The 26479-nt window shown below is 47.7% G+C and overlaps 1 protein-coding gene across 2 annotated transcripts in view; it reads right to left on the bottom strand.

Moving 5' to 3' along the window:
- The window catches only part of POLR1A (RNA polymerase I subunit A), a 64643-nt gene that overhangs the window by 32900 nt on the left and 5264 nt on the right, over positions 1 to 26479 (bottom strand). For both annotated transcript variants that reach the window (XR_005212343.1, XM_037806760.1), the window contains exons 2-14: positions 25062 to 25266; positions 24161 to 24310; positions 20899 to 21006; positions 19905 to 19990; positions 19675 to 19778; positions 17695 to 17781; positions 16787 to 16892; positions 16340 to 16502; positions 13997 to 14167; positions 13733 to 13855; positions 11338 to 11568; positions 5425 to 5679; positions 1062 to 1253 (exon numbers count right to left, since the gene is read on the bottom strand). Coding sequence is in view for 1 of the 2 variants with exons in the window: in XM_037806760.1 (XP_037662688.1) it covers positions 1062 to 1253; positions 5425 to 5679; positions 11338 to 11568; positions 13733 to 13855; positions 13997 to 14167; positions 16340 to 16502; positions 16787 to 16892; positions 17695 to 17781; positions 19675 to 19778; positions 19905 to 19990; positions 20899 to 21006; positions 24161 to 24310; positions 25062 to 25266 (1981 nt within the window). In the remaining variant the exon portion in view is untranslated. The remainder of the gene's footprint in view (positions 1 to 1061; positions 1254 to 5424; positions 5680 to 11337; positions 11569 to 13732; positions 13856 to 13996; positions 14168 to 16339; positions 16503 to 16786; positions 16893 to 17694; positions 17782 to 19674; positions 19779 to 19904; positions 19991 to 20898; positions 21007 to 24160; positions 24311 to 25061; positions 25267 to 26479) is intronic.

Genomic DNA, 26479 nt, shown 5'->3' with positions numbered 1-26479 from the left:
CCATTTGGGCTCACTTCCTTTTTTTTTAACACTTGGACTAGTGTACAACTCCTTCATGCAATAAACTGAAAAGAACCATAAAAAAAAAAAGAATAATCTGAATAGCTCTATAAGTATTAAGGAAATGGAAATTTTAGTTTAAAGCCTTCCCACAGAACTCCAGGCCCAGATGTCTTCCCTGCTAAATTCTACCAAACATTTAAGATATAACACCAACACTACACAAATTCTTACAGAAAATGGAAGAGAGAATACTTCCAAATTTATTCTATGAGCCCAGCATTACTCTGATAGCCAAACCAGGCAAGGAGATTACAAAAAAAGAAAACTACAGACCAATACTATCCCTCATGAAGAGAGATGCAAATAACTCTAAGAAACTGAATTCAATAATATAAAAAGAATGAAACCTTATGACTGAGCAATGTTTATCATGGGAATGCAACATTGGTTTAACGATGGAAAACAACTGGAACCCGTTTGTGGATGAGGAGCCAAGAGCACACAGCTGATGAGCAGTGGGGCCTAGAGGCTGAACGCACAGGCAGTGCTGACAGGAGAAGCACACGTGACAGCTTCATCGTGCAGACTATAAACTATTATTTGTTACTTCGAGTGGACCAATGGCTTGATGATTTGCGCATCAGAAAGTCCTGGGTCTGAATCCCAAATCTGCCTCCTGCAGCCCTGGACATATGATTTAAATCCTCTAAGCCTCATCTCTAAATGGAAATAACATAATGGTACCTGTGGCGTGGGTTGGTTGTGAGGACTCAATAAAATAACGCATGGAAAGCACTCAGCAAAGAGCTTGGCCCTTTCCAATAGATGTCCCTCTTGCTGCCGGTGGCACTGCCGCCTGCTGCCACTGCATTGAGGCCAAGAGGACAGATGCTGCAGCTCATGCGGGGTGGACACTCCCTCGAGACCGCCCGAACTACAGGGAAGCCAGGTGCCTGCCTGTCGAGCCGTTTCTCTCTTGTCTGAGCCCTCCTGGGAATGAAACCTTCTATGAGTGGCTTGTTTCCTTTCTTACATGTGGATTGTTCTCTTCCAATTACCTGTTTTCCTGTCCACAGTGGAAAGGGCTTCAGGATGGCAGGGGGAAAGGTCTTCACAAGCCCCACTTTGTCCGTGAGCCCCCGGTACACCAGCTCCATGTACTGTTCCCGGGTGAAAAAGCAACCACGTGTGGTCATGTTTGCACCCGAGACCATGTGGTCTTGGATCAACCCCGCCAAGGGCTGGCCATCCTACAAACCAAAACAGACAAGAGAAGAACAAAGATACAGTTTAAGTCAGTCTAATTCCTCATCAGCTGCCTGGAGGCTGGCTCCTATCCACAGTCCTCCCTTCTATTCCCGAACTGTCCTGCCTCACGTGCTCCCCAGGCCCAGCTTGGGCCTCCCACAACATGTGACCAGGGCTTCACCACCAGCCTCCACTCTTGCCATCTGCCCACTGTTCCTCTATATCAAAACTCCTTCAAACTCACCCAGTTCCCCAAGCCTTCTCTGTTTAATCCCATCTGGTTCTAGTTGCTCCAGTGTATTTTTGGCATTTATACATAAATTTGGTCTGGTTGTCGTTAAAGTGTGTTCTTGGTTTTATACTTTGGTTTTATGCTTTAGCATTTTTCACACATCTCTGGCCTGGTTCTCCCACATATCCAGTCATCCATTCAATAAATATTTATTTAGAGCCTACTGGATGCCTAGGCCCTGGGCTGGACCCTTGGTCCCTTATGATGGGGAAGGGCTACACCATAAACTGATGATAGGAGAAATACATTATCACAAAGTGCTTTAAATCACATAACTTGTAATTAAGGAAAAAATCACAGTATGGACCACATTGTAGATGTGAGGCGGGCGTCGGTCAGGAAGGGTCTCTGTGAGGAGCAGCATTACAGCTGAGGTCTGAGGGGTGACGAGGAAGTGGCGAGGAAGTGGCCAGGGCAGGGGGGCAGGGTTCAAGTACAGGCTCCTTGGGGAGGCCCTGGTGTGGCGACTGCAGAGGGAAGAACGTCCATTATTAGAATCTCGTCACAACGTAGCCCATGGTCCACGCTGGGCCCTTAATAAAGGCTGTTATCTACCAGATGTCAAAACAAGGGCCTTTCTGAAAGCCCCGGGCTTGGTGGGTATGTTTCCATTTCATTTGACACTTTCCCAGTCTTTCTGTACCCTGGAGCCCTGAACCTCGTCTGGCAGGTCTGTGATCATGGAAACGTAAGGCTCACTGAAATAAAAACAGCTTACGCTCACTGACATCCTTTAAAACGTCATCTGCAAAGTAAAAATGTTTACAGAAACCTGAGAAAAATCTGCGCCTTGGACCCAAAGATTGTTATTGTGTGAATATTTGTTAAATTCCAGTCAATATTATGGCCATGTGTTGTAACTAAGGTTAAAGGAACTCAACAAATGCAGCCATGGAAAAACGCCAGGAATTGAAGCACATGCACTAATTTAAGGCCTAAAAGGATGCCTGACAAATGGTCTAAATACCATGGCAACGGGCTCTAGGTAAACTCAACAATAACTGCTACACATGGGCTGGGACGGTGCCGTGGAGGTGAGGCAAGAGCAGACGGAGCACAGACAGCCCTTTTCAGGACGGCTCTGAGTGATTCCAAGATGGTAGGGAGGGGGATCCAAACCAGCATAACACACTGGACTCATCCCAGAGTCTCTGGGCGCAGACATAGTTTTCCTTTTTGTTTTCTTCCTTTAAAGAACATAATTACAAGTTACGTGATCTATTCAGTGCCTTCTCTTCTCTCTGTCCAGATTTTTCCAAGACTAAAAAATTCCCTTAATGGCTAAAGTGTTTTCAAGGCAACAATCAAGAATTCTGGGGAAGAACACTGATTAAAGCAATTACTAAGGATCTACTTACAATCCTGAATTTCCTAAATCCTGTTTAGGATCAGAAAAGACTGACCCTGAATCAAAATCCAGAAAATTGTCAGCTATCGTATTCTGCTTAGTATCACAGCAAAAAGACGTTACAAATTAATGCCTTTGGTCAGGGCAATTAGAAAATGGGGTACTCGGTGACTTATAGGTGATTCAATAGAAGTCAAGAAACTGTGTCTTGAGCCTTGTTTAAGAACTTTCCACAAAACACTGGCTCTTAATAAATGTAGAAAATAGAAAAAAGTTTTAATCCATGAAGAAAACAGATAAATGAAAAATTTAATTGTTTTCACAGGAAAAAAAAATAGCTGAACATCCATTTGCTTAATGTTTTAATTAAAGAGAGAACACAAAGCAGTATATATTTGGTGCATATAGAGTGTTTATAAATACAACTATATTTTAAAAAAAGGAGAACACAAAGCTCTACTAAATACATACAACCCACAACCATTAAATGTACTCAAATCTGGAAACAGAGAAAGAGCACCTGGAAATAGAGAAGAAACAGAGTAACAAACAAGTTGACATGGAAACAAAGGGAAATAAAGATACGTCCAGAAAAATGTCAAAAAATGGCTCTTCCTAGTTTAACAAAACTAGCTTAGGACCGGGCCGCCACCCTGCAGCCTATCTGTGTGCCCCCTCCCTAGGTGAAAGGCAACCTGAAACTCACAGGCTAATCACACCCCTGCCAGCCTGTCAGGAGGCTCGTGTGGGTTCCAACACGCTGGGATGTGCACAAAGTTCCTACACTATCTCGTTCAAAATCACATATCGATGGTTTAAGTTCACTGGTCTGAGGATCCTGGGGTGCCCCCACTCCCATGCCACCAATGCCCAAGGGTCAATTTGGTGGCCAAAAACTAACCACCTGCTGCCCCTTGGTAGTGTCCCCTCTGCCTCTAGAAGGACAGTGAGCAGTTCAGTCCTGGGAGTCCCCCTCACTGGGTGCCCCCACCCCTACCAGCCCAGCTCCTGTCAGGCGGGGCCAGCACCCATGGGTGAGCATTGGCTGCCAAGTATGTGGCGTTTCTCATCTGAAAACGGAGGGAGTTGCCCTCCTCCCAGATGACGCTCACAAACTGCTCAAGGTGATACCCAACGTGGAGAGACTGTTCCATGACTTTAGTTATGCAGTATTCATGTGAAGGGACGATAAGTCAATGTCCAAATCAGCTAAGTTGTTTCCTCCAGTTTCTGAGTTAGCTGGGTGGGCTCCTCACCCCTCCTTCCTATTACTGTCTACCTTTTAGCCCCTTCACCAATCCACAGCCCTGCAAAGGTAGGCAGAGAAGGCAAGAAAGCTAACCCAGCCAATGGGTCTCACACAAAGCCACCATGGGAGGGATGGTGGCAGAGGTTGGGACATAGGCCCCTGGCCACCTTCTGATGCCCCAGGGGTGGCAAATGCCTAGTGGGCACTGCCACTCTCCAAGGAAGAGTGTGTGCTCATTGATGCCAGGTCTCTCTGACAGCTTCCTGGGAAGAGAGCCCCGTCTCAGCTGGAGAATATTGGCAAGGGCCCTCACAGGTAAAAAGAACACAAGCTGGGAGGTGCCAGGAGCGCCTCTGCCTTCCTCCAGCAAGCCACATCACTTCTCCATGTGTAAAATGTGGACACTAATAGCACCTACTTCCCAGGGTTGGGGGCGGGGGGGAAGGAAAACAAGAAGTCTTCCAAGTGCAGTGTCTGGGACTGGAAGTGTTTGGTCAGTGCTGGCAGTTATTTCAGATTTCCATTGTTCCTACTTGTTTCACAATCCACCACAACCCAGATGAATGATTTGTAACTGTGAACCACCACTGGGATACAAATGGCTTCTCTTTGAAAGAGCCTCAGACCTTAGGGTGGGTAGCGAGGGGTAAACACCAACCAGAACATACTCTGCCCTTTCCCTGTGACCTGGCGTTTCCCTGCTCTGTGCCTTCCATCAGCGTATGCTGCCCAGGGAAGGTCCATGCCATGGGAAAGGGTCAGCTGGCCAGGTAGCTGACCCTTGTGCTCCTCAGTTTGGCCCATGCCACCTGGGCTTGCCTCAGGATGGATCTTGGAGAGACCAGGAAGGAGGGACAAGAGGAGATGTCTTCCTGAGCTGGAAGGTGCGTCTCACCTGTTCCGTTTGTTACCTCATGTTTGTCAGACCTCAACGGACCAGCCATGCGTGGGCCATGGGGACATAAGCAGCTGGGCTGCTAAGGCTTGTAACAGGCTGATAAGTTGTAGAAGCCACATGTACGTCTGGAAGACAAGACCTCTTATGCAGCTACTAAACTTGGCTTTCTGGGCTGGCTGTCACAACTTCTCTCCTGCCTTACATTTTCAGAGGCAGCAAGACCTTTCCCTGCCTCTATGCAAGTAGAGAGCTGAAAACCTGCCTGGAAGAAGGCAGGACCCTCTGTGCCCCATTCCCCTGCCCGGGAGCTGCCCTCTGACCTCAGGAGCTGCCGAGTTACTCAGGCTGTGCCTGGGTAATGGGGCTGTGGAACATGCTGGACCCACCTTGGGAACCAGGTACTGCTGATCAGTGCAGGCCAGGACGTAGGCCTCGGCCCGGCCCAGCTCACCCTGGGGGAAGTGAGCGTTCATCTCGTCTCCGTCAAAGTCGGCGTTATAGGCCTTGCAGTTGGCGTAGTGGAGCCGCAGGACGCGCTCTTCGGGCAGGATCCGGGCACGGTGGGCCTGGATGGAGGGTCTGTGCAGGGTGGGCTGGCGGTTCAGCAGGAGAACGTCCCCATTCTTCACGTGTCGGCATACCTGGGGGCAGGATGGAGACAGGGCTGGGTGATCAGTGGGAATTTCAGAATCAACACGACGACTCTAAGGGCTCACCTCAGCTTGGCCTGGACGTGGCATCTGTCTTACATTTTATTCAACTAAATAAAAAGGGGGTTGGAGGTTAGTCTGGAGGAAATCCCCAGAAATCCCTGAACCCTGAGAAACAGCGACTAGGCTCCCTGGTTCTGACCCTGTACAGCCTGGACTTAAGAGGTTCAAGCAAGAGATGAGGCTACAGGGTCCTGTCTCGAACGTCTGTTGTCTTTTGCCTTCAGAGGTCTTCAATTCCCCTGAGAATTAATCTGACGAAAGAAAACCAGTACTTTCTCCTGAAGACAGCAAATCTGCAGGTAGGGTTAGAAAAAAGTTGGCAGACCTCCCAAACCCCACCACGGTCACATCATTCTAAATATGAATTTCAGGGTTTGGAGCTCTCTCATCCAGCCCCTCGCAGCGGAGCTGGGACTGCAGCACAGGGTTCCCATTTCAACACCCTCTGAAAATGTTTCATCCATTTCAAAAACTAACAAAAGTATACACTGCTACAGTCTTTTGGGACAATGATTAATGAAACATTAAAACACATCTCCTTTTAGTCTTTCAGAAGGAAAAAACGACCAATGCAAAGTCAAGTGCATATGCATGCTTATGAGGTAATGTTTATGGGGCAAAAAACTGGAAGTGAGCTGCCTGCCTGACAAGAGGGGCATGGCTGAGGAACTCACAGCTCTCCACACTGTGGAATACCACATAGTGAGGAAAAAGGCTGAGTTACAGCTACACTTGCTTTGAAGTGATGGCAATAATGTATCACAGAAGAGAAAATCAAGCTGCGGTTTAAAGTGTTAGCACAAAGCCATTCAAAAACCCAACACAACTCTGTATTTGTGTGTGTACTGGAGGGAGAAGGGTGCCTGAGTCCTTCCTGAGCTGTCAGCCTGGTCTCAGAGGGGCATGGGAACACCGGGAGGGAGAGGAAAGCACTGATCACCACCTCTACCTTTCTACATCTTAGTACTGTGTTCACATTACCAAAGCATGCATTACTTCTGCGTAACTTTTTGAAAAGGTCTTCTGCTATTTTTAAAGAAAACAAGAAAAAATGTGCAAATGATATGCTCATGATGGGGCAAAATACACAGACAATACAGGCAAACTTAAAGAGAATAAAAATCACAAGTTATTTCATTCCTCCAAGATAACCATTGCTCATTTTAGTGTACAGCTTGTGAAACCCTTTGTCGTCTTATTTTACATTATAGTAACTACTGTGCTTCTTAAATCATGACCACAAAAGATATTTCAAAAATCAAATGCATGATAGCAACAGCCCCACTCACACCCCTCGCAAGCTGCCCAGACGAACTATGGAGACAGTCATATGCCCCGCACCTCAAATCCCTTCTATACCACAGCAGGTAACAAGTTCTAGTTTCTTCTTATGTGTCCACATTTATGAAGTTCCACCAGAAAGCTAGTTAAAGGGTAGTGATGCTCCCACACCCTCTCTCCCTTCCTGTTCAGCTGAGCTGCAAGTCCCCTCCAGCTCTAAAAGGCAGGAAACAAAGGGTGTCTGTCCTCAACCTAAATCATTAGGTGCTTTCAACCCCAAAAGCTCAAAGGCAGTCCTAAAAGCACCTAGCATGCAGTCACTCTTTTTGCTCTCCAAGGAATTCAAACTTTCCCTTCCCTGTCCCCAAATCCCCTGTGTTTCCAAGGAGACCTAGACTCTGAGGATTCCCATGAGCATCTGCCCAGGCCACTGGTTGCCGTCTGAGTACGTCATGCAGCCGAGGGGACCTTCAAGGTCTTATTTCTTTAGCCTCTCGAGGGAGAAACTGCCCAAACCAGGGGCTGGGCCCCAAATCCCAAGCGGGGCCTACGAGCCAAGTCTTGCAAATTTGAGACATCCTCCAGCGTAAGCAAACTTCCCCAGCTGGGGAGGCTCACAGGCCGGCCCAGCCGGCACCAGCCAATTCAAACAGAAGCCTGGGCGCTCTCCTTGCCAACCCAAACCCAAGGCCCTTCCTTTTTCTTGACTCTGAATAAACACCGCAGTGAAAACAAGTGTGCCCCAGCACCCGGGTCGGGTTTTTCAGAGGCAGGCCCGGGGCCAAAGGCCTGCCTCTGGCAGACTGCTAGGCAAGGAAGAGAGACCCGGCTGTCCTGGCCACTTCTTCCTATTACCAGGCTCAGGGGAAGAGGCAGAGATTTCACACTTCACCTGGATGCTGTCCTTTCAGCCTTCCTTTCCCCTATTCACCTCTCCTGGCTGCTCATCTCACCCCGCCGCCCTTTGGCTCTGTCCTAATCTGTACGCAACATGTGAACAACAAGTAAATGGTCAAGACACGTGCATTCTACTGTATGTGTAAACAAGCATTATACACAATGATATTGAGGTCTTTGGAAAATAAAGATAATTATCCTTAGTCCCCAGGTCCCAATGTAAGAATCCCTTTTGTTTTCCACAGCCCCTTCCTGTCTTTGCCCTGCAGCCAGGTCATCAGTTCCTTCCTGGCCTCAACCTTGGCTCAGTGTCCACCCGGGTGCAGTCACCCCCCAGGGGCCTTCCCAAGCGCCTTCTACCTGCTGAGTGCTGGGAGGGGGTGGCGAGAGGGCACAGCCGCCCTGGTCCTCATGGCATTCAGGAGCCCAGGGCAGGGCCCACACAAGCCAACGGAAGCTAGGACGGAAGGGTAGGGAGCATGCAGGCTGGACGCCAGGTTGGGGGAGACCTGACCCAGGTTTTGGGAGTGGCTTCCTAGAGGCCAACTACAGCCCACAGGCTAACCACCTGTACCTATAAATATACTTTTACCGAACACAACCATACCTATCATTGACATACCGACCATAGCAGCTTTTGGTACCACGTGGTACCATAAGGTGCCACACGTGGCAGAGCTGAGTATCTGCCAAAAGATCCATTTTTGGCCCACAAAGTCAGAAATATTTCTTATCTGGCCGTTGACCGAACCAGTCAGCTGGCCCTGACCTACAGGAATGATGGGGCAGAACAGCAGGTGTTAACCAGGGGCCTGTGGAGGGCTGGGTGTTTCAGGCAGAGGGGGCAGCGAGTGCAGGGTCTCAAGGTGGAAGGCGCCTCGCTGGCTGGTCAGGGTCTGAAGGAGGCCGGGGTGAGAGGTGAAGCCGGAGGAGAAGGCAGGGGCTTGGTTAACGCCCTTCCCAAGACCGCACTGGCTCAGTGCATGTGTGCCTGTGTGGGGGCCAGGGGGCGACCTGCCCTTTCTTCCAGCTCCTGACCCCTGCTCCTTCACAAGCCTCCTCACCTCCGACCCCGCAGATAACCGAGGCCACCAGAAGGACGCTCCCTCGGGCATCTGCCTCAACCTCACGCCACTGTGTCACACCCCCCCCCCACCTTGCATCCTTCTCCCTTTTTCTTTCAAACACCTGTAGAGACTGTCTCCACTTCCTCAGCACAAAGTCCCCCAAACCTGCTTCTTCCACTTTGCTCAAACTGCTGCCCTGGGTCACAGATGACTGTCGACTGTCAATTGGTCAAATCCAAGGGGTATTCCCGTGGGTTCCTCACTCTTCTTAAACTTCAACTCCACAAACATCTAATAAGTGCCTCTGGGAGACAGAGATATGAGGGGCTGGTCCTGACAGGGAAAACCCCAACCCCAGGCAGGAGGCAGCACAGACAGATGTGAGGCCTCCCTGGGCCTCGCCTCTTCCCCTCCTGTTCCACGTCTCAGCCCCCACAAATCCTCCATTCTCCCTCAACAGCACTTTGTGCTCAGAGATAACCCTCTGACAGCTCCACTTCATAACTCTATGGGCCCCCAATCTAAGTTCTGCTTTTCTCCTGGCTACAGAAGAGGATCCCTTAGATTCCCCACCTTCACCTGAGGCTCAAAGGGGCCCCAAGGCAGCACCTTCCTCAGGACTCCCACTCTCCCGTGCTGGAACCTGCCGCTCTGTCTTCATTCCCTCTCTAGCTGCAGCCCCAGCCTGTCCCCAAGTCCCACACCCACCAGCTCTCCCTCTGAAACGTCCATGGCATCTGCCCTTGGTTCCCTCGGCAGCCCTCTGGGCCCAGCACTTGGCTCACAGCTGCCTCCTGGGGCCCTGTCCTCTCCTGCCCACCCTGCACATTCCCTGCCAAGTCACTTCCCGAGCACCACATGCATCGTTGCCCTTCTTCCCGTCCACTGTGCCTGCTGCATCGCCCAGCAGCGGGGGCCCCTGCTTATGTGCTCATTTACCAGCGGGCTCCCCCAACTTGCCACAAACTCCAGGACAGCAGGGGAATGTGCACGGGGGCTGGCAAAGCCCTGGCAGGCCACAGGCACATAGCACTACCTGACCCCACACTGCCGTCTCCTCCCTGGAGCTTCATTCCGTGATTTCCAACTATGGTAATCTGCAGATGGTTTCATATGTTTGCACTGAGTTAATATGAAGATTATTTCTTGTCTGGCTTCACCAAACTGAAAGTGAAAATACACCTTGGCTTCACTTGCCTCTCTCACACAGCAACTAGCAAACCAGCAGACACTTAAGAAAGGCAGCAGGCTGAGCCTGGAAACAAAGTTCACCTGCCGCACTAGAAAATAACACAAGTGACCCTACGTGTGTGCACGTGCCCCTGCCACAACACAGGAACAGGTGTTACTGCTCTGCCTCGGGAGAGCGCCAAGAAGGAGTGGAAAAGCAAGACAACAGGCTGGTGACCACATGACCCTCAAGGACGCACGATGGGGACTGTCACCGCAACAATGCCACAAGTCTGTTCTTTTCCTCTCTGCAACTTTTCCGAAGTTCCTCCAAAGCTAATGCGAATGTTGTAGAGCTCAAACCCCTTCCTAAAGAAGGCCTAGTAAGCCACTGAGTGCGGACGTGCCAGAGGACGAGGAGAGGACTGACCACAGCAGAGGCAGGCGGGTCAGGAACACCAGCGGGTCACCTCCTGACTCTGGGGAGTCTGCACAAGTTATTCCCAAACAGAATCCATTTCACTCCCAGGGTCTCCACTGCTGTTGTCTCGTTAGGGGGTTACTTGCTACACCCCTCTCTGCAGGAATGGCCGTTATTCGACATAAACACAGTCTCCCGCTGAGCCCCCAGACCTGCAGACACTGCTGGTCAATCACGGCACTCTTTCTGATCGAGCCCAGCTAAAGCCTAATGCAGCACCTGAGCAGCTACCGGCAATTGCTTGAAATTGAAGCAATAGGTCTCATGACCTTCAAGCTGCACTCCCAGAGATTCTAATCCAGAAGGTGAGTGGGAGGAAGGGGGACTCCAGGGCTGCTGCTGCTGACGTGCTGACACAGCCCGGTTCAAGGGCCCCAGGACTATGGCTGTGTTAGGATTCTTGAGGCTGTGCTGAGCACCTAGTGTGCCCTGCCCAAGAGGCATGGCATTAGACAGCCAAGTGAAGCAGTTACCGTGCTCCCAACCTGAGGAGCCCAGGCTCCAGCTGAGGATACAGATGGCAGCACGCAGCCATCAAAGAACTCCTAAGTGTGGCGGTAAGCTTCACCCCAGGGATGCAGGAACAGCTTCCACAGCACCTGCTCATCGCAGCGACAGCTGACACCAGGAGTCAGAGGGTAGCCAGAAGGGAGCCGGCCAAGCCCCCGACCACATCTGCACACTACTCACAATTTTCATCCCCTGGGGCTTAGGTGCCCCAGTGGATGGAGTCAGGAGCTGTTTGGCTACAGCCTCCCGCTGCGTGGGGTCTGTGGCGCTCAGCGCTGTGCGACTGCCATCCTCGTTGATGACCATGGAGGCTCCCGGGTGCATGTTGGGGCCGTTGATGACCGCCTGCCTCAGTTCTTGTACGTTCCAGGGGGTAACAGGCTGAGGGTAGGTCAGTTTTGTAGCAAATACCTGAAGACAAGGAGTTGATGTCAAAATTCAGGGTGGGCACAAAAAGGGCACACAGACTCCAAATCTGACTCAACAGGCTGGATGACTTTCCCCAAGAAGGTCTGTCAGTGAGTAAAGTGACATCCTGTCCATTGTCCCCACAAAGCCATCTTCCCAGACCTGCCTCCTCAAGGGAACCAGATCAGGCCTCCTTTTCTAGCAGTCAGAGAACACGCATGTGTTGCAGTTGATGTGCTAGAGCTTTTCTCAACACACTCTTCATTAATTTCTCATCTGTCATAAACTCAAAGTCACCGAAGAAAACAGCATAGGCCCCAAGTTTGAGAGCAGAGACAAACATCTGCCCCAAAGACCACCAAATCCCTCCCACACCCAGCAGATGTCAGCAACCGATCATGGCACTACCCTGAATCCAGACAAGGCGACAGAATCTCCCAAATCAGCACTCCCAGCAGCTGCTGCAATCAAAGTGGGGCTGGAGATGAAACCAATTTGCTCCCCTGATACATGAGAAAATGTTGTGCGCTCCATTTAACACTAGACCTGCAAAAAGCTCTAAGGACGAGTTTTTTAATCACTGAATGTATACTCCCTGAGGTGATTCAAAATGCACATAAATACACCAGACTCTGAGATGTCCCACACAAGGGGACTTGGTGAACTTTTTCCAGGTCTCTGCTCAAATGGCACTTGATGAGAGACCTCCCCAGGACCATCCCTGCTGCACTCTGCGCAGATACCATTACCACCCTCTGAATGTCCTTGTCTTTCTGTTGACTGTTTGTCTCTGCGCCTGGAACGTCAGCTTCATGGGGCTCTCTGGCCTGCCTGGATCACTGCTGGATCTCGACTTCTTCCTCAAACTTACCGGGCCACTTCTGTCCCGTAACACCTATTGGCTCCGTGGGTAGGGTATACTACAGGGAGCAAGAAGGTATTTGCGTGCTCTGCCCTTCAGATGCCCCGTAGGAAACATCCCCAGGCAACCATGGCCCTGAGACCCGGGGCAGGTGGGGGTGGGCAGGGGGAGATTTCCAAGTCCCTCCTTGAGGGATAAGCTGCTGCCACATGAACCTGGATGTAAAGAAGAGAAGTCCAGCCCCACCCTGTAGGCAGCACCAACGGTCTCTCCCAAAGCTGGGGACGCTAGGTACCATAAGGTTGAAGCCAACAGAGGTGGCCCCTGCCCTCTGCCCAGAAAAAAGCACTGAGCGAGCCTTGGGTCTCTCCAAGGGCCTCAGGGAGGAGGTGAATTCACCCAGTATCGTCACCACTGGGTTTCACCGTGCCTGTCTGTGCCACACAGCCCAGCTTCCTGATGTAAAGACTATATGGTTCCCAGGAGGCCCCAGGCCCAAGACTGAGTGTTCTCTGACTCTCGTCCCTGAGGCGTCATGCCCTTGCCCAGGAAGCCCAACGATGCCCAGGAGACGAGGCAGTGGGTGCAGAGGAGGCCGCTGGAACACTGCAGCTCTGCTCATTACCAGCGCACTCCGGAGAGCCGAGCTGGCAGAGGGCGTGGTCCCTGAGGAAATGAGACTGCCCAGAGGGAATTAAACCATCTTCGTATTACTGTGCTTAAGGCCCATTAAGGAGGAAGCCGATTAAAGGGTGGCCGCGATGGGCACCACAGCCTCAACTGGTGGGAAGTGCGAAGAGGAGGCTGCCTCCCTGTGGAGATACTAATGGACAGACAGAGGGAACCACGGCCCCCCAGGAGCACATGGACTCCCCTCTGCAGCACCCCCCCCCCACTCCTCTCCCTGGCAACCAGGAGTACACATTCCCAGAGAGCGCACAGGACTGAACTCCCCTCTCCCTCTTCCTCTCCCCATCTCCATTCAATTGGACCAAAAAGGTTTACAGACTAGACAGAGGCAGGGGGAAGAGGTGCAGGCAGGGATTTAGAATGCCCATCAGCCAGCTCCCTTGGGCCCCAAAAGGTGGGTCTCCCTTGTGGGCAGAGGGTTTGGTAAGCCACGACCCGGAGTGGAGGGAGAGCCACGCCATCCCGCAGCTTGAAGCTCTGTCTAAACGGCTTGTCCAGGAAGAGGAAGATTCTGCCACCACCCAAGCCGCCTCGCTCCGTGGTGACTCCTCTTCCCCAGCCTTCTGCGGGTGTGCTCTCTCCACCCGACAGCAGGATGGGGGCCCCTCCACACACCATGGGAATGCCGATCTCGTTGGTGTTAATGTACATGTCTGGGCAGATGACGGAGCGGGCCGCGTAGTCTACTCGCTTTCCCATCATGTGCTTTCGGAACAGGCCTTCCTTCTTCTCCAGGATCTGTATCGGGAAAAAAGTCGATATAAAAAGTCAAAAAAAAAAAAAAAAGTCCTACCATGTTTATTATTTTCTCCTTTCAATACAAATATATTTATTGTTCACTCCCTTCAGCTACCAATGGGAATCCCACCTCATGTTCACCTGTCTAATGCCAGGATACTTCTCCATCATTAATTTGTCCATTTCGCTGTCAAACACAATGTTGACGTGGCTCTGCAAGCGAATCCAGATGTTGTAAAGCTTGTCTGTGAGGGACTGGCCTGGAAGCAAACTTAAAAAGGAGCGGTCCACCACAACTGAGGAGTCTTTGTCCTGGGAAAATACAACAAAGAAAAACAGGCATGAAGGAAAATCCTCAAAAAAAAAAAAAAAAAAGCCATGCCTCAGTTTTTAATTTTTCCTTCTTACTCTGGCTCTGAAAAATGCAATGTACCTTAATGACCTTTGGACAGGACAGCCTGTTTACAAAAGTGCAATATTGTAGGTATGCATGAAGAAAACATCTGCCCCAGGAAATATCTTCCAGCTTGTCTCTTTCTGCCAGTAAAATGAACTCAAATTTATAAGCAGGCTCCTTTGGTAAAGCAGTTGCTGAAGTCCCTTAAAATCCAGTTCCTAAGGCAATTCTAGTCCTTCTCACATCAAGTATTTCCCTTAGGAAGCTCTATTATCCTGCCATATAGAATTTCAGCTTTATTTATGGTTTTAGGAAAACTTGATCCAATACACTTATGAATACGTAGGCAGAATGTCTCAAAATAAGAAAAAATATTTGCTGCCATACAGTTCTCTATGTCATCAGTGAAGATGTGGGTCCCTAAGTGGGCCATGTCAGTTTCCTGGCTGATCTCCATGCCTGATGGAGGATTTATCATATCTGTTTCCTCGACTCTGCCTCCTCCTCTCCCCCTCTGCCCAGGAGATGGGGACACATGGGAAGTGCACAAGCTGCCTCGGACCCTGGGTCTTAGCAGGTGGGGTCTGCCACAAGGGAAGACAGATGGTCCCTGTCCTCCAGTGTGGGTCAGAGGAGGGAAGAATGCTGCCAGCACGTCAGGTGAGTGGGGCAAGGACCCATTAGTGGTGAGGGGAGCCTGTCTTCACACTGGGGAACAGAGGGGTCTTTAGTTAGGGAAGCACAGACACATACCTGCAGGCAATGTTCAACACCCCCCCGCCCCACCAAAGGAGCCTTGCAGGGAGATGCGGTCACCTGGATATTGGCAGAGGTCCTGGTTCCCTGTACTGCACTGCCCAGCTCCGGGCCACAGGATTACCCGTGAAACGAGGCTACAAAGGAGCCTGGGTCTCTGCGGCTCCCGGATGCCTGGAACAGTGCTCGGCCTGCGCCTGGCGCTCACGGTGCATGGACGAATGGATGCCATGTGAGCACAATGTGGGAAGCAAGGGTGAGAAAAATAACTGGTTCCACTCATCGAAGGAAAACACGGCATGTGGTAGCAAGGACCTTAGGAGTCAGAAAAGACGCTGCTGTTTCTGTATGGACAATGCTTTTTTTTAATGGAATGAAAATTAAATTCTCACACTCACCCCACCTCCTGCCCCTGAACTGGATGAGAACGTGCAAACAGCAGAGTTCTCTTAGATGGGCAAGTTTTAATAGCACGTCTACACTGGCAGATCAGAAAACCTAAGCAAAAGCAAAGAACACGCCAAGAAGCAAGTCTGGGTAACCCAGAGCACACATCCTGGAGAGAGCGCGGGCGCCCCCTTGTGCTGGCCCTGGTTCATGGCAGTCTGAGAGTCCAGCCAACCCAAGACTGAGAGAGCCCTTCTGATTTGCATCTGGAGAGCGTTTTAGAGATGCAAGGGCTCTAGCAATCTCAGCAGGCGTTCTGAGCACCTGATTTATCTTTACATACAAGGGCCTAGCATACAAAGGGGCTCAGGAAATGTTGGTCAAAATGGGAAAAGAGAATCTGGCTCCACCATTTTACTGTGGAGGAAGCAGAGGCCCCAAACCTGACATGGCTATTCTGAGAAATCCCCACTCTACAACTCTGCCTTCCTGATCCCAGTGATGGAGAGCTTAACAGGCCCAAAGCAGAGGCAGGCCATGCAGGTTCCAGTGCCATAACCCAGAAGGGATTCTCAGAACTCACAGGAAGCTGTTTGTTCTGCTAACCACTGCTAGCGAGGGCAGGTGGCCCAGAACCACCTCTGTATAAAATCCTGTCAGAAACCATCTGCAATTCATGGTGTGGACTAGGCCAAGAAACTAAAGTGACCCAAACTGGGGGACCCATTACGGTGGTTAGGGGCAGAACCCAATCCTTTTTGGGCTCAATCCCATGCTTTTCTCCAATACATTAACTAGGGCCCACCAAACTCACAGCTCACACTAAAGGGTGCCACGAGCTGTACAGGACACATCTCCCCGCACACAGCATCCTGCATTCCACACCGCAAGGAGTAAGAACTAAGTGTGTTTGCTTGTGACACTAGCACCGAGGTAGCTCTGACCTCATCTGTGGCAGGTGCTGCCACCTCACATGGCAGCTTCTGTTCTTGGGCCATCAATGCCAGGAGCTTGCGGATCAGAACTATGTCCTTCATGACAGCCTGCAAGTTCACTGTCTGGCCATTGGTAAACATCTGGTCCCCCAGGCGATTGACAGGCCGATACCTGCAGGTGGACACATAGTTGATCAAAGCTGAAAGGGAGGGAAGGGCCTTGTCCATCTCCCACCCCCATGGAAGCAGCGTGCTCTACACCATGCCCAACTGCCAACAACATTCCTGCCACATTCAGGGCAAATGGGAGAGGAATGTTCTCCAGCCACCTGCAGCCCAGGAGAACAACTCCTGCTTTATTTATCCGTGCATGTGACCCTCCCAACCCCTCCTATAGTCATCAGTCAATTACATAATAAACCTTTTTTAGGTGAAACGAGAATTAAAGAGCATTACCTTGATGGCGGCACCACCAAGAAATCCAGAAAGAACATACTGGGATTGAATCTGGACTCCATGCCAACATCTTCCAGTCCCATAAAAAGGTAATTCAGGAAGAATCCTGTGTTTAAAATAAACCAACAAGACCATTTAAATCTATATACAAGGGCAAGGAAGGATGACCATAATAATATTACTGAGTGGGGGGAAAAAAAAAAAAAGAGAACAGGACACTATGTAGACTAAAATCACATTTTTCTTCATAAAAGTAAAAACTAAAAAATGATAGCTTCTGTGTGTCTGAGAGCTTGCATACAGGTGAGATGACAGTTTGTAAGCACAGGTGCCAAAGGGATAACCGTGGTTCTCCTGGGGGCTGAAATGGGCCAGGATGAAGAAAAAATTTTCACCTATTTCTTACTACCCTCATAGACTACAGACTTGCAATGTGAGGGCTTGAGTATTTTACATAGGCTTTGTTAAAACAGTCCACTCCAAAGACAATGGTGGACTTCCTATTTTTTAGGGAACTGAAATATGTAAAAATCTTAATAAAAAAAGACAAAATTAGAGTTCATTCAGATAACCACCATGAAAACATTTAAACAGCCTGTTATTTAAAGCATGTAAAACTGGGAGACTTACACTGAACCTTCTAGAAGTATGTCACATGGAATTAAGCAAGGGGCACCTGGAGCCATGATTTAATGGCCAGGCTCAGTTACCACCACCAGCACGTTCAGAACACTGTTCGCCCCCAACTCACTGGTATCTCAATGACACTGTGCCTATGGTTCAATTTTCAGGGGAGATTTTCAATAATCACAACTTAAATAGCAATATAACAATAAAGCCAGGTAAATGAGTCCAGGAAATTGCAGCCTGGAGGAAGGAAGGGCTATTTCCTCAGGCTGGCACTGCACCTTCATTCTTCCAGAGGGCGATGAGATGGTCTTGGGCGCTGGTGGGCGTCAGGTACCCTCGTTTCCCCAACTGAGCCTCCTCAATTCCTAGAACCGAGAAGAGGAAGCAAAACACAGTAAGTCAGTAACAGGCGCTCCTTCTGTAATGGGATTTATCAATTTTTTGTCCTCAAGTGGCCAGGTCTGCGATCTGACCACAAAAATCAATTTCTAGGACAGCATATTCCCAGCTCTGGATTTTTTTCCCTCTGAATCTAATTTCTAAAGTAATGAAAATAGCCTATTTGATAAAATCTAGATAATGGAGTCAAAGGAAAACCACCTAATTGTTATTTTTGCATATTAACACAACTGTTCATCATTTTTCAATATTCTTTTCCAGTCCTTTAAAAAATACAAGCACATCTTGCATAACTGTAATCTTAAGTGTGGATTTATTCTGTCCGTCATCTTGTAGGCATTTCTGCATGTTGATTCTTGGCTTTTGCCTCATTTTTAACAGCTGCATCACTGGGAGGATGCCTCCTAACTTATTTAAGCACACTCTTCTTTGGGTTGATTCTGATTTTTTGCTATTATGAGTAACAGAATGACAAACACCTTTATGTATATGGCTTTTTCCAGGAAAGATTCAAAGATGTAGAATTACAGATAAATAAGTATGAACATTTTTATGGCCAAATGAATCTATTCTATTTCTCTTTACAAAGATGATATGGTGTGTGAGTAGACTGATTTTGGTTTCTCGGACTCTAAGCAAGGTCACGGAACACGGAAAAACTGCTGAAATTCAAAAAGTCTGCAGTGTAGTTCACAGTAGCGTGCCAAAGACAAGGTCTTGGCTTTGACAAATGCATCACGGTAATTTAAGATGTTACGTGAGGGCAAACTGAACAAAGAGTTTATGGGAACTCTCTGTCCTCTCTTTCCAACTCTTCAGTATATCTAACATTATTCCAAAATAAAAGGCTTATTAAAAGAGGAATAAAAACCCATTTTTTTTTGTTTTTTGTTTTTTTATTTACTATAGTCCTTCCCCAAGTTTTCAACTGTATCCATAAATTGTACATCTCCAGGAAGGGAACATATTTCCCTGCCTAGTTGACCCACAGCTATATTCTCAAGCTCTGGAATAGACCTGGTAACATTAGGCTATGGGCTCTCACACAAGTTATTTCCTCAACTCTGGACAAGAAGTTTCAGTTATTCTGGCCATACAGAGTTGGGAACCAAAGATTCAAAGAAGTGAGTGCCCCTCTCCAAGCCATGCAGAGTGAGTGGCAGAGCCAGGTGCTGCTCCGAGGCATGCTTTTTCCACCCCGGCGTCAGCAACTGTACAGTGCCTACTACGTAGCAGGTGCTGCTCTTACTACGTCACGCGCAGTATCCTATTTCATCTTTACCACTGCCAAAAAAATGGTTTAAATAAACACACAGCTACTAGTCAGTGCTGTCAAAGTTTTCTGAAGGGCAGCAGAGAGCTGAGGAGAGGAGGCTGCTGCCCTCCCCAGGACCTGGGTGGAGAGGCAGGGGCAGCCTGCAGGAGGTGATATTCTTTGAATTCTTTTTGTTTAAAATTCACCAACATTTTCTATTTTACTACGAAATAAGTCCACACTTCTTTTACAATAAAATGTTTCTAAGTATTTTCCAGGTAAATATCTTAATTTCTAGCCCCCGAGTCTCTCAGGGAAATCACCACCAAGGAAAGCAGACTCTTCCAGCCTGTGGCACACGGCCACATAACACACCCTTGCCCATCAGTCCTCCCAGGCCAGAGGCTGGGGCCGGGCACCCACCGAAACCTCTCTAGCCCAGAGAGGCCCGTACGCTGTTCATTCCTCCACTGACCCACTGCTAACATGCAGCTGAGAAACGTGTGGCTCACGGGGACCAGGTATTCCCAGGGCTTGGGACAATTTAAAGGCCACACGTGGGAAATGTGGCCGAGGAGCAGCTCCCACGGCCTGGCCTGCTTACCTGGGGTCCCTGTGTCCTTCTGGTCACCTTTCTTGTGCACGATGGCTGGATATGTGATGGTCAGTTTACTGTTGTGTTCCTTTCTGACAACTGACCGCCCAGTCCTCCATGGGACAGTTGTGATTGAGGAGAGAAAAACAACAACCAGACATTTAGTGACAGCTGTGAGTGACTCTGGCAAGAGACCTCCCTCCCGGGGAGAGGGAACAGGTAAGGACCCCAACACTCACTTGCAGTGGGGGCATCGCTTAGCCGTCATGTGTGTTTTCCAGAAGTGAGCAATGAGTTTGCTCCTGCTCTCACAGACATTTTTCACCTGTTACAAAAGAGTCACAGAACCTCAGAGCGCCATTTGGAAGAGAATCACACACACTCATTTTGTGGTTCTCACTTTTTTTTTAAATCAGAGGTTTTCGGGTTTTTTTTTAACAAAACCTTCTACAGAATCATACAGCCCAGTTGTGCCAATTACAAAGTGACCTCCAGTTTCCTCATAGTAACCAATGGTAACCACCTCACAAGAGTTGTTACTAAGATAAAGAGACTGTGGAAGTAATGAGAAGCTGGGAATACAGTAAGTACCCAATAAATGCTGGCTGCTTTTACTTAAAACAACCTCTGGACGAAGCTGGTGCACCTCTCTGCTGCCTCCTTCAGGCAAACCTTGGGGTTCTGAGGCAGGCACATCTACAGCTGGGCACAGAGGTGGTTCTGAGCCCAGATGCAAATAAGAGCCTCTTGGGGAGCTTTTGTAACACCTACCTTGGCCTACCCCAGACCAATTAAATCAGAATCTCTGGTGTGAAACCTGCACACAAGGTGAATCACATTTTCAAGGCTGGTATTGCAGGCTGCCCATCTACCCTCATTTGTTCATTGAGCAAATTAACACTTACACAGGGCCATGGGGGTCACAGACTTACACAGGGCCATGGGGGTCACAGTGCTGGAGAGAGAAAGAAGGAAAGGGCACGGACACCACTCTCCAGAACCCTGCTGGATGCTGCACCTTGGCCACCTAACTTCCCCCGATCCTCCCCATCCTCAGGCAGAAACCAGAGAGGAGACGGAGGCTCGGGGTGGGTATGTAATTGGCAAGGTGGCTGGTATTCAAACCCAGGTCTCCCTTGGGAAGCCAGAGGCATGTGCAAATGACAGTGCAGCAGGAACTGCGACAATTACACTTAAAAGAGTGGTATGGGAAAAGACAGAGTGATAACTCACGTGTGCCCCCTGGGATCCCAGAAGGTTATTCTGGACAATTTCAGCTGCATACTGTTCTAACTCCTCCTGAATTTCAAAGGCAGAAGGATCAGGATTTTCTTCCAGAAACTGAAAAACAGAGAGAAAAACCATATTGTTGCCATAAATTGCTTATGTTTGATTAGCAGCACCACTGGGCCAGCCTCTCCAAGGGTGGCAAGCTTAGTTTGAGAGAAAAGGCAACTTCATGGCTGCTGTGTTGCCTTTCACAGAAGCACGGCAACCACGCTGTTTGAAATCAAGTAAAAGAATGTCCCGCTTCCACTAATGGTAGGCTAAATTATTCAGACCAAACCTCAATGAAAAGATTCAGGATAGGATAAAACATTTAAAAAACCTTCTTTGAAGCCCCGAAGGGCTGACAAGACAGTGAAGGACAACCAGGCCAAACTGCAGGGAAAACAGGCCTCTCATGAGCCCCCGGAGCAGCACGGCTGCTCCCGCTCCAACGTGAGGATGCCATGCTGCAGAACCCCAGGGCTCCGTTCAGTATAACTGGGCATAAGACATGGACTCCCACCAGGCCTCCTGGACTACTAGTGCAACATGGCAGCCCTGGCTCTGGGTCTATTTTCCAGTTCCAGCAACTCTGAACTTCTCATTCTGAAGCCCTCAAATGGTGCAGAGGATGAGAGCTAATGCAAGGATAGGAATATAACAAGACCCCTGCCCCCCGCCACTCACCGATGTAGGAAGCTGAAAACCTGAAGGGCTGCACCCTAAGAACTAGAAACCTGGATTCCAATTGCCCAGGCAGCCAGGGAGCCTTAAGCTTTGAACCCAGACTCAGAAGGTCCCAGATTGGAAGTGCTACCAAGCACGGGGCAAAAGCAGCAAAAATCCTCTCTGCAGGAAGCCACCATCATCCTTGACCTCAAATTATACCTAAAAATAACTTCAGTACAATGACAAATTCTCAAAAATAAACCCATCAACAACAAAAGGACAACCCAATTAAAAAACAGGCAAAGGGCTTAATCAGACATTTCTTCAAAGAAGATATACAAATGGTTGACAACACATGAAGATGCACAACATCATTAGTAATCAAGAAAATGCAAATCAAAACCACAAAGAGATGCCACCACCCACACCCACAAAATGACTATTATTCTAAAAACAAAAAGTGCTGATGAAGATGCAGAGAAATAGGAACCCTTGTGCATTGTTGGTGGGAATATAAAGCAGTGCGGCCACTATGGAAAACAGTTTGGTGGTTCTTCAGAAGGTGAAACATAGAATTACCATATGACCTAGAAATTCTACTTCAAGGTACATACCCAAAAGAATCGAAAGCAGGCACTCGAACAGATACTTGTACACCAATGTTTGTAGCGGTGTTATTCATAATTCTCAAAAGGCAAAGCTACCCAAGTATCCAACAACAGATGAATGGATAAACACACTGTAGTATATATACACAAGGGATTGTTATTCGTCCATAAAGGAGTGAAGTGCTGATTCACCCAAATCATGAATGAACCTTGAAATCATTATGTTGAATGAAATAAGCCAGATACAAAGGAACTAATATTGTCTGATTCCAGTTATAAGTAATATCCAGAATATGCAAATTCATAGAGACAGAAAGTTGGCAAGAGGTTACAGGGGTCAGACGTAATGGGAAAGGTTAATAGGGAATTGGAAGTGTCATGAAAAAGTCTTGTTGATGGATGGTGGCAAAACATTGTGCATGTAATTAGTACCACTTAAGTATACACTTACAAACAGTGAAAAAGGGAAACTGTGTTATACATGTAGCACCACAACAATTTTAAAAAGCAAGCAAGCAAACAAAAGCACACAAGGACGGGGAAGGGAGGAAGAGGGGGGTTTCTGGAATATGGACAATATCTTGATATTGAAGGTGATGTTACTTTATAAATGTTTGCTAGATTTTACACGACTAACGCATCTGTGTATACGTTCTACAAAAAGCTTACACCAATTTAAGACTTTAGATAAAATGGTCAAATTCCTAGACAAATGGAACTCTCTCTGAGTAAAGATAAAAAAAACAAACAAAAAAAACCCCTCTCTCTTCTTTTTGACAAATTTGACTTTGGGCTAACATTCTAGCCCTAATTCCCCTGGAAACCTTTCGAAAGGGGTAACGCCAAGTATTTATCAGGCAGCACTGCTGATGGTAAACAAGACCCCATTTGGTTAGATCGCACCTGGACTGGCAAGACCATAAGTGAACTATATATAACTACCCAGTGGGAAACCAGAGCTCTAAGCTTCTCTAGGAGCAGTGCCTTTTATAACTAGGCATGTCCTGGAGGGTCCCTGGAAGCTGATTCCTAGGCCAAGGTGACTCACAGGCCAACAGACATGCTCTTGTTCTTTTCCTCTAGAGCAGAAACCCTTGGAGAGCCAAGAAAAACCAGCCCTGGACAGCTGTACGAAGTTCTGAAGAGAAATGCCTATGGCTGCCATGCTGGGATACTTTATCTCCAATCTTCCCCAAACGTTCCCAGAGTGTTTTAAGAGAGAGGGAGAGAAAGAGAGAATTCTGTCACTCATCTTATGAGGCTAGAATAATCTAGATAACCAAACTCAAAACATAATATGAGAAATTTACAAACCAGTCTCACTCATGATCACCGATGCCAAGATCCTAAGCAAAACATTAGCAACATATTAAAAAGTTAATACATTAAGAACAAGTTGGGTTTATTCCAGGAATCCAAAGTTAGTTTAACATTAGAAAAGGTATCAAGTAATTCACACATTAACTGGTTAAAGAAGAAAAAACTACCTGAAAATTTCAATAGATGCAGAAAAAGTATTTGATAAAATACAACATTCACCCACCTTAGCAAACTAGGAAGAGAAAAGAGCTTCCTTAATCTCATTAACAAAATCTGTAACAGTTCAGGAAGCATCAAACTTAATGGTAAAATGTGGAAAGGTTTTCCTTGTAAGTTGACCAAAGTGATGCAACAATCAAAAGCAATGCATGAACCCGGATTAGATCCCGGGTTCAGGGGAGAAAAAGCTAACTGATGGGTAAAATGGTATTTCAATATTGTTTCATTAACATTTCTTCACTAACTCCCAGCTTCAAGTTTTCACCCTTAGCTATCGGTATCTGGTCATAAGAGAGAAAGATCAAATATTCTGGTGACTATTATGGCAATTCTTAGGAACAACACACGGCCTCTCTTGGCTCCCCCGGCTCTGGCTTCCCCAACTTCCGCAAGCACCCCGTCCCACCTACCCTGTTCAGAATGTGCTCAAGCTCGTAGACTGCTTGCAGAGCCCCGACTTCCAGAACCCTCAGCTGGCAGACTAAGAGGTGAATGACAGCCCGCGGGCAAGTCATCATGTGGCAGTTTAAACAGGAGCCTCGGAGCAGCAGGTAGAGTTTCTGAAGAGAGGGAAGAAAACAGAAACAGACTATTTAGAAGGGGATGTGAATTTCAATGTACTTTACGGAGTCCAATAATTCTACTCTTTCAAGTATTCTGCTTCAGCCCATATGCTTAAAAAAGCCTTCTTGACCTCAAGACGTAGTTAAACGTTCCCGTTTTCTCTTAGTTTCATTTTAATCCATTACAATTCAGAAATTATTTCAGATATATGGTCTGATGTAGGGAACTACCTTTATTTCATTCCTAATACTTAACTAAAATAATTATCTTTCCTTAACGTGATTAACAGACATATCATGTCCAACCACACTGTGATCTGTATAACTTAAAAAATCTTGGAAATGATATGAAAAGCTGAAACACGTCAGACTCTAGACAGCGGCTTCATTCTTCTGTTGCCATCTGGCCTTCCAGGACTGCTCCACAGGAAGGGCCCGGCGGCTGCCTGGGGAACTCCCAAGGTCCCTCTATTGCCATGGAAGCTTCGCCTAGATTTCAAAAGGTGCAGGGGATGATTCTGAACACCTTTTCCTCAGGTGAAAAGAACCAAACCATGGCTCTTGTCAACTGGAATCCAACTGAAATTCGTTTCGTTGTTATAGAACAAGTGGAACTTAGAAGACTGGGCTCCTAAAGAGCCCTTTAACCCAAAAGTGTCTGGAGTGCAACCTCATGAGACACTGCTCTCTCAAGTCCCACCAGCATCCCTAAGACCCGGGCTTGCAGGACAGCCCGGGCAGGACGTACATCGAAGAGGAGGGGGTTGTACACCGTGAGTGGGAGCTCGATGTGGCCCAAGTGCCCGGAGCAATTGTTGAAGTCCTGCACACAGGTGGAGCACACTTCTCTGGAATCCGCAGGGCCCAAAGCCAAGTCGTACAGGCCATTTGCCGATGGGTTCCCCAGGCTGTCCAGGTACCGAGGATTTGTAATGGATTTAACACTTAATTTCCTAAGGAGATAAAAAAGACCAAAGGAAAACTAAGGTTACCAGCTTTTCTGGTGTTTCCTTTTTAGTATTTACAAAATATAGCCAGGTAATTATTTGCTTCATGTCCGTGTCCTCAGACAAACGCTGAGGAGGGGGAATCTGTGCCTGTCCTGCTCACCACTGCCCCCCAGCACTCAGGGCAGAGCCTGCCCACGTCAGTTATCTAATGAATGTTGCTAAAGGAATGAGAGCAGGGTAAAGTCTTTATGAAAAACAGACTGAGCGCAAACTGTGTCCTGAGTACACTGGCAAGCTGTTTATAAAAAGGAGTTAAGCTCTGCAGCCAGCATTTTAAGCCTAGACCTCAACTCTTGGAGCTGGGTTTTATACGCTCTTGTGAGATGAGGCCCCTGAGGCCCAGAGCAGCAAGGGGATTTCATCTAGGTGAGAACAGAATGCAGGAGAGGCAGGAGCTGGAACAGGCCTAACTCCTGGGTCACACAGCTCAGTAAAGGGAATGTGACCCCAATATCACTGTTTGTAGGGACAGTCGATGCAACATAGTCGACAACAAAAATCCACTGAGGAAATACAACCTGATTTACAAAAGGTTTCATTACAGAGCATTTTAGGTTTGGTTTCAAGGGGGCTCTCATAGGACATTTAAAATTACATTCACAAAAATTACATACATGCCAAGCTTACTTTAAAAAATTTTTCTTTTTCTGATTTAGAAAATAAATATAAGGACAAAGAAACCATTCAAACCTCACAACCTAGAAGAAACTACTGTCAACATTCACAAACTTCTTTTCATGAATAATTTTTTAAAAACATAACTAGAATCATTCTATATTTCTACCATTTGTCCATTTTCATTTAACGCTAAATGAGCGTTTTTCAGTCACTACAAATTCTTTAGAAATATAATTCTTAATAATTGCAAAACCTTTCACTATATGGTCATTAACATAATTCATTTAACCAAACTCTATTATAAGTTAACTTACGATACCTTTCTGTATAAAGCTTTCTGCATAGAGAAATTCAAATTTATTATTTCCTAAAAATATAATCTAAGGAGTGGAGTAGGATCCCTGACTCAAAGGGTGCAAACTATTCTGAAGCTCTTCATATATTCTGCTCTGTTGCTTTCCAGGAAAAGTAGGCTAACATTAGATGCATCCACCTGTCCTAACTGGCACTGAATCTTAGCACTTAAAAACCTTTCCAA

Source organism: Choloepus didactylus, chromosome 17, assembly GCF_015220235.1.
Source record: "Choloepus didactylus isolate mChoDid1 chromosome 17, mChoDid1.pri, whole genome shotgun sequence".
Taxonomy (NCBI): domain Eukaryota; kingdom Metazoa; phylum Chordata; class Mammalia; order Pilosa; family Megalonychidae; genus Choloepus; species Choloepus didactylus.
Note: the sequence above shows the minus strand (reverse complement) of the source record. Positions and strands in the feature narration are given on the sequence as shown.